The 7,988-nt window shown below is 33.6% G+C and overlaps 1 protein-coding gene across 1 annotated transcript; it reads right to left on the bottom strand.

Annotated features, from left to right (window-relative positions):
- Positions 1 to 692: 692 nt before the first annotated feature.
- Positions 693 to 7,119, bottom strand: LOC136969894 (glucose dehydrogenase [FAD, quinone]-like). Its single transcript, XM_067264201.1, has 5 exons — positions 7,114 to 7,119; positions 6,929 to 7,069; positions 6,672 to 6,846; positions 3,514 to 3,736; positions 693 to 822 (listed from the first exon to the last, which is right to left on the bottom strand). Exons 1-5 carry the CDS (start codon positions 7,117 to 7,119, stop codon positions 693 to 695), a joined length of 675 nt encoding a protein of 224 aa, XP_067120302.1.
- Positions 7,120 to 7,988: the final 869 nt, after the last annotated feature.

The following is a 7,988-nucleotide window of genomic DNA, read 5'->3' as shown; positions in this document are numbered from 1 at the left end:
TGCCGGCTAAACACTTCGTGCACGGCCGATGTCTTTCTTGTATGTATGTATGTGTCTATAAGCGAGTAAATCGTGCTGCAGTGTAATCCTTCGTGTGAGAATTTGGATATAATGGTTTGATATACAATACTTGTTTAAAATTATGAAATACGTATTAAATTAAATCCTAAAGCGATTAAAACAGTAAGGAAATTTTTTAACAGACAGCCGAGCTAAGTGATACGCAACGTTAAAAATTAGCTCCAACCATATGTTCTATTAGTTTCTATGAGTTCTATGTAAATTATTAAATTCATGAAAATTGAAGGCTTTTTAATCAAAAAGTAATTGCAAAATAAATTAGTATCCAAAATTAACCTGAAAGTTATTTTGGTTAAATGATAATAACATTAATAAATTTCAGCAATTCTGCGAAGTAAGCACAGAATTGCCCCAAAGAACTGAATAGACGAAACAAGAGGCAATCGAATATTAAAATATATTTATTTCTCTTATTAATTTTAATACAATAAATTTATTTGTTATTTTATACTAATTAATAATATAAAATAGTTTCTAATAAAATCTCATAACAGATAGCGCCACACATAATTTTAACTTTTGTCCAGAAAGTTATGCAACTCATTGCTGAATTTTGTTTTATAAATTTACTAAATCAACTTATTGAATTTAATAAAACGTTCCCGTATTTTTCACAAATTATTAAGTATCATATCCGCCGCTTTTTCTGCAATCATCATCACAGGACTCATCGTATGACCAGCCATCAGGGATGGAATGACAGATGCATTCACTACTCTTAAATTCTGGACACCCTTTACTCTGTCAAGAGAAAAATATATAAAATATAAATTGTTATTATCATTAAAGACGTTACACTTAATAAGAAAAAGTAACATCCGCATACGAAATTGATAATATGAATTAGGTAACCGATTTCAAATTTAAATATCAAAGTTTTATCAACCCACTGCTTACCTTCAAAAGCTAATATCTGACTCTTGGTTTTAGAAGTTTTCCCTTTTTTATATTCGTTTCCTCAATCAATAAGGGAAGGTTTTCGCCTTCTTTGAAAACATGAGATAAAGTTTAAGAGAACATCCTTGTATTAGAAGCGAATGTTCCTAACTGGATGGTGAGTAAACGTTAAAGTTTATTCATTTGTCAGATTAGATTGAGTTTAAAGCAAGAGAAACTTCAATAAGCAATTTTCCGGATTCTTGTACCATTAACGTTTTATATTTAATGTATTCATTTAAACTGATCATGATTACGCGTTATTAGACACATAGTAAGGCTTGTTATGCGAATTACCTTTTTCAGCCTATTCTCCCAGATATAATAATAGTTATACCTGAAACTTCATTCTAGGTCTGACTACAGCAGTTATAAAATGGCAGTTCTGTTGAACTTTTCGCGTACCACACTTTTCAAGGTTGTATCGAGAATAGTGCAACGAAGAGAAATAATTCAATTATCGACATTCCTGTGGAATAAAATCGTTTGAAGATGTGTATCTAGAATCGTGCAAGCAGACAGAAGACCACTCACTATCCCACAAATCACTTCAGGTTTTAACTTTGCTGAGGATAATAAATTATCACACCGGACCACTAGTTGCATCTTGTGACCGAATGGGCTACAACAGCCACGACCATTTCGGTATCATTGCTATCAGCGAAAAGCAAGAGAGTATGTTTCCTGTGGGCATAACATTAGCAAGGGACTATCGACGCTTGAAATAAAGTTCTTTCATCTGACAAGTTGTTCCTGTCGCATTATGCTAATAGAAGTCTGAGAATTTGCGAAAACAACATAAATCCATGAGCTGGGAGATAGGAATACTATTTGCCGACAACTTTGTAAGCTGGTGAAGGTGATGTAATGATATGGGAAATGTTTTCCTGCCACTCACTGGGTCTCTTGATATCAATAAATTCACGTCTGAATGCCAAATCGTACCTAAATATCATTGCGGATTAAGTGCAACCTCTCATCTTGACAATTTATTCCGTCAGCTGTACATCGGCACAAAAAGCCCGAATCTAAATCCTACCGAACATTTTTGGGACGAATTGGAAACGACTTTCCATTGTCAAATTTCCAGGACTTGTGCGACGTACTCCTGACAACATGATACATCATTCTTATACACAGTTTCAAGTGCATCGATGAATCTATGCCTAGACGAGTTTAGACTATTTTCAAGGAAATAGGAAGCTCAACACGCTGTTAAGTAGGTGTACCTAGTAAAGTGACATCTCGGCTATATACATGTAATTTTCACTACTATAGATGAAAAAAAGGTATTCAAACAGACTAATTTGCATAAATTCACTAATCAATAAATCAGTTTTAATTGAAAACCTAAATTTCTAAAATAGTTTATTTAGAAACAATGGAGTAACAATAATAAATTATACTTAAAATTTATATATTATTATAACAAATAATCATTTAACTTATTAAACCCGAATATGGATGTACTATAGATTACCACCTATGGAATTTCGGGACTTTGTGTACATATTTGAACTGAGGGGACCGAGATGAGTTCAACGGTACTCTACTTTTGGGCCGGAGGCAAAAATGAAAAAGTTATCATACTTTTTTTTTGGCGATCGCGCGATGATCGGGAGTTGCGTCGCTCTCTCTGCTAAGCCTATCGCGTGTTTAACAGCTCAAACAAATTAAAAAAAAGCACTCTGAAAGGCAAGAAATTGCACGAACAGTCGAACGCCACTTCCTTTTTTTTTTCTTTTGTTCAAGAACTACCGTGAATCAATAACTAATGACGTTAAACAATCGGCGATGTTTAACAGGCAGTCCGGCAAGTCGGCCATATATACCTTCAACAGAGGCAGATGTTGATCCACGAGCACACTGATCGTCTGCAGTTGGAGTTAAGTCCTTTTCGCACACCCTCGCAACGAAGAGAAATAATTCAATTATCGGCACTCCTGTGGAATAAAATCGTTAGAAGATATGTATCTAGAATTGTGCAAGCAGACAGAAATCCACTCACTATCCCACAAATCACTTCAGGTTTTTGGTGAGTATCTTTGGTAGAGGTGATGCGTGAACAAAAGGAAAAAAAGGAACTGGCGTTCGACTGTTCGTTCTCCCGACGGACTCCCCCCGGGAGGGGAGCCACCGCAGGCCGCCGATTGTTTAACGTCACTAGTTATTAATTCACGGTAGTTCTTGAACAAAAGAAAAAAAAAAATGGAAGTGGCGTTCGACTGTTCGTGCAATTTCTTGCCTTTCAGAGTGATTTTTTTAATTTGTTTGCAGACTTTACCGCGAGATGGCAGCACTAGCAACTACGATGCTGTCTGCATGAAAGCATTAAAAAAAGTGTGATAACTTAAAAACTATAACTTTCTTATTTTTCGTCTCCAGTCCAAATGTAGGGTATCGTTGAACTCGTCTCGGTCCCCTCAGTTTAGATATATACTCAAAGTCCCGAAATTTCATAGGTGGTAATCTATAGTATCCCCAGAATATATTTACCTAAGTGTTGGATCTACTACAGCAGTAGGATCGTTAGGATGACCCATCTTGCATGTTCCAGCAAAATGATGACCAGAAAAAGGAAAAACCAGAGCCATACAAGCCAAGTACTCGTCGCTGAATTGTTCGTAACGTTCACATCCTGGCATGATGTAAGGAAGAGGTCTGACTCCAAATTTCTTTAACGGTTCCGTAGAAGCCATTTTTAAGCAATATTTCATTCCTAAAAACATGGATAGGATAATATTTACTCATGCTTTTAATATTTCCCTAAAATAATGCTGCAAATATTGCTTTGGTTGAATATTTAGATCATTGAATGGATTTTTGAAGCATATGCGAATGGGAAAACTGTAAAAAAAATTGAAATACCCTTGTATTCCATTTGATATTCCATAATAGGCGTTGTCTTTGAGACGGGTGAACTTTCCAGGTAATTAAAGTGTTTTCCATATAATCTATAACAATGTAAACTGGTGCAGGTGGTGTAATGGTCTATCTGGATCAGTCGTTGTCAAAAGGTGGTTCGTGAGCATGCACCAGACGGGCCTTACACTGTCCTACTTAGAGTTGAACCTGTCTATCTCAAATATATTTAACCCTGAAAACCATTTTATCTCGAAATTGACTTTTCCCCCTGCATTTTCAGCATAAATTCAATATACTTTCAATCTTTATCTCAAATAATTTTCTTCCAAAACCTCTATATCTCAAATTATGGATTGAAGTATCAGTTACAAATTCGAAATTCGATGACACATTTTGATAGTGTAAATTGTAGTTGAGAAGCCACTCTTGCAACATAGTACAGTGAAAGCTGTCTTAAACGAAAACCTGCCTAAATAGGAAAAATTCTTCGGAAGGGAGTGATATTCTATGTTTAAAAATCTATTCAAAACGAAAATTTGCCGAACCGGAAAAAATATTCGGTACCGAGGTTTCACTGCATACAGTTGCAATTAATGCTGCTGTTCGCTGATTGGCTACGAATTTGGCTTGGGTGTGGCATCAGAAATTATTTTGAGTATGTCAAAATGTTTTATTTATACCTAATACAGGTATGTACTGTACTTTCTATTGTATTAATAAAATACCATATCTTCAATCAAACCTGCTACTGTTCACTGTTTAGGAACCTCTACACAGCTCGACACTTGTTTATGTGGACTTTTCTTCTCATTTCATCCAGGTTCGAGATGGACAGGTTAAAAAGACAATATTTATAGAACTGAGATAAGGTGATTCGCGATTTATCTGTGGATCGGTTTAAGTCACCAATGGATAAATCGAATAACTTTCTGAATCATTTATGTATATCTTGTAATTTTCTATTTTTCTTTGTCTTTATTTGACTACTAAAAATGTTCCAAGTCGAAATATTAATTAAAGTGAATATTCTAGAGCAGTTGCGTATCCAGGCATTATCCATTGTATCGCATCCAGTGCATCACAAACAGATTTATGGATAAATTTTATTACTTTCCCGACTGTTATAACAGGAAAGTATGGCTATCCGGCAAAATATGACCCCCCAGATCTTTTCGTTTTTGGACTTAAGATATCTTGATACGTCGAGAAATGTAAAAAAAATTGAGCGTAATTTCTATATGTATGGATGTTAGTGTGTCAGTGGCATAGCGTGGGAGTCAGCCGCCCGGGGCGGAGGAAAATTTCGCCGTCCCCTTATTTAGGTATCTCAATTTAAAATACTAAAATATACAGTAATTCTAAAGAACTTTTCGGCAAGAACAATCATCATTATTGTGTATTGTACAGTACTGTACATGTTACAAATAAAAAAGTCATGTATATATGTTTTGCAATTCAATAATCACATTTATTACAAAAATTTTTACAAGATATTATTATTATTTATTGTGAAATTTTGCCGCCCCCTAAAAGTGCCGCCCGGGGCGGGCCGCCCCTGCCGCCCCCACTACGCTACGCCACTGTAGTGTGTGTATGTGGGCTGGCATGATTTTGTTCATCCTGTTTGAAGCTGAATAACTCCTGTGCTTTTTGTCGAAAATTTCTGAAACTTTTCGAGGAGGTTTGAGTATTAAGAGGATTGATGCTATTAAAGTTTGGACGTTAAAGATAGAGTGGGTAGGGATATAATGGGGGTCATATATATCTCCAGTAGGGTCGGACTTAATGACGATTTTACTTGTTATTAGCATTTACAATTTATATATATATATATATAACTCATCCCTTCCTTCAAAATTAAGCTTTTTGCCGTTTTATAATAGTTTAAAATATAAAAAATTGTTAAATAAAATATGATAACAGATGGCGCTACCAAAATTTTAAATGTCGCCGGGATAGTTGAGAAACTCTTTGCTCTCTGTTGAGAAATCTTCTATGTTTATTTATCTTCTTTTGTGGAGCTGAATGTAAAATGTCATATATGCATATATTCATGTATAAATATGTTTTATTTATTTATTGTTGAGATTTTGGTTAAGGTAATATAGGCCTTTGTTCTTTCTTCAATATGTCGATGTTTTTGAGATACTTTCTTAAAATACGTCACACAAAAAGATAAAATTTCATATAAGATAACTTAGAATCGACCGAATATATAACTTTATTACTAGTTAAAATGAAAATTTTAAGTAAAAATATAAAATTTTTGCATTATGTCTGAAAGTCTAAAATATTATCTAAAAATATTTCTAATATATTTTTAAACAATTAAACAAAATGCTTTCATTGATCATGTTTTTCGACAATGGGGTTTGTCCTACCCTATCGTATACATTACTACAATGCATGTATAACCACAGCCACCACACACACATCAAGATTAAATTCAATATTTGGTTATATTTAATGAGTTTCGGGGTGCAGAGGGTGGTGAGACGGGACCACCCCGAAATATATTAAAATGTATTGTCAGGTGACTTAGTTATGTCTTCAAAATTTCAGTATTATATCTGAATTAGAAGCGGATGAAATTTCAGTTGCAAATTTCAGAATGCGATACAAAGCAAACTCATTCTTACAAAAATTTATATCTTTAGAAATGTAAAGAGACAGTTTAAATAATTAGAATTTTTCATTTCCCTGGAGGTCCAGAAGCCTTTTATAACATGTTTAATGGAAGTTTCAAGTTTTCTATTGATAACATTACTGTTTATGAGTAATTAACTTACCTTCGATTTCAACTTTCAAATCATAGGGATGAGAGAAAATATTAAAATCAATTAAAGGATCGTCGTGGGGATTATTTGATGCTAACGTCAGCACGCCTCGACTTTTCGTTCGAGTTACATATGGCAAGCAGGTAATTATATCCTTATGTTTAAACTTATCGAAAATACTCTGCAGCTGAAAAAATGTAGTTAATAAATTTTGTTAAGAAGCTATAATTTGCTTCCATTGACATGGGAAGTAAGGATAATAATGATACCTCATCATTGGCATTTGAGAGACCATTATCTATTCTTGAACTGTGCCAAAATATCATCAGGTCGGGCCAATCGTGTTGTTGGTTATATTTTGAGTTAACAAAACCTTCTATTTCTACTGCTCCGATGGTAGTTAATGGTCCCTGTAAAACAAATTTCAAAATAAACTTAAAAATTGAAATCAAACTGACATTTTATATTTAATTCTCTCATTATTGTTGTAAAATACTTTTTTCTCTCAGTTTAGTAATATGGAGATTTTTTTGAATTTACATATGCAATTGTCATAATATTCCTTTATTTATGATAGTGACTAAAGTAAATATTTCGTTGGCAATTTTGTAAAAATTTTTAAAAATGATTCCTTAAAGCAGAGCTCTTTAGTGTGCCAGCACAATGTCTTTAAGAGGAATTTATCGTGAGCACATGTATATTATAAATACACGTTGAGTCAAAAAGGACGATGGTTTGCTTATTTTATGTTCATTGCCACTGACGTTTGGGAAAAAGGAATTCTTACAAATTTCAATCTTCTATTTATAATTTCCGAGCAAAGGATTTTAACGCCGATAGAAATTAAAACAAACACGACTCTAAACCATATTTTTTTGTTTTTTGTTTTTTGAGTGTCTTGTCTTGGTGATTCAAATACAAATGGTATCTTTATGCAGTCTCATCAGTTGGTCACTGGTCTTGGCTTTTATTGATTGCCTTACTTTAGAGTCTATTTCATTTATTTGCTTCTGTCGGAAATATTATTTTCTGTTAAAAACAATATAAATCTACAGATAATTTTATATTTAATAGCATAATTTCCACTTTAAATATGGACAAGATTTTAAAGACTATCCAACTTCACCAAATAAAGACGATAAACCAAACACGAGCAGTTTTTTAAAAGAAAGGTAAAAAGATTGTAAAAAATTAGTGCAAAGAAGAATACATTCAATATGGACTTTTTTTGATGAAAATCTGATACTAATTGGTGAAACATTTATTAAACCAGCATCGGCATATATTGCAACCGTTCGATTAATTAATGCTTGACCTAATAATGTTAAA

The sequence above is a fragment of the Centruroides vittatus genome, unplaced genomic scaffold (genome assembly GCF_030686945.1).
Source record: "Centruroides vittatus isolate TY-2023 unplaced genomic scaffold, ASM3068694v2 contig_1824, whole genome shotgun sequence".
NCBI classification, from domain to species: Eukaryota; Metazoa; Arthropoda; class Arachnida; order Scorpiones; family Buthidae; genus Centruroides; species Centruroides vittatus.
This window is presented reverse-complemented; position numbering and strand designations above follow the sequence as displayed.

Coding starts and splice junctions, on each gene's coding strand:
- LOC136969894 (XM_067264201.1), bottom strand. Junction 6,847..6,928: donor TCTCAAATGCCAATGATGAG/GTATCATTATTA, acceptor ACATTTTTTCAG/CTGCAGAGTATTTTCGATAA. Junction 823..3,513: donor GTAGTAGATCCAACACTTAG/GTAAATATATTC, acceptor TTCTCTTGACAG/AGTAAAGGGTGTCCAGAATT.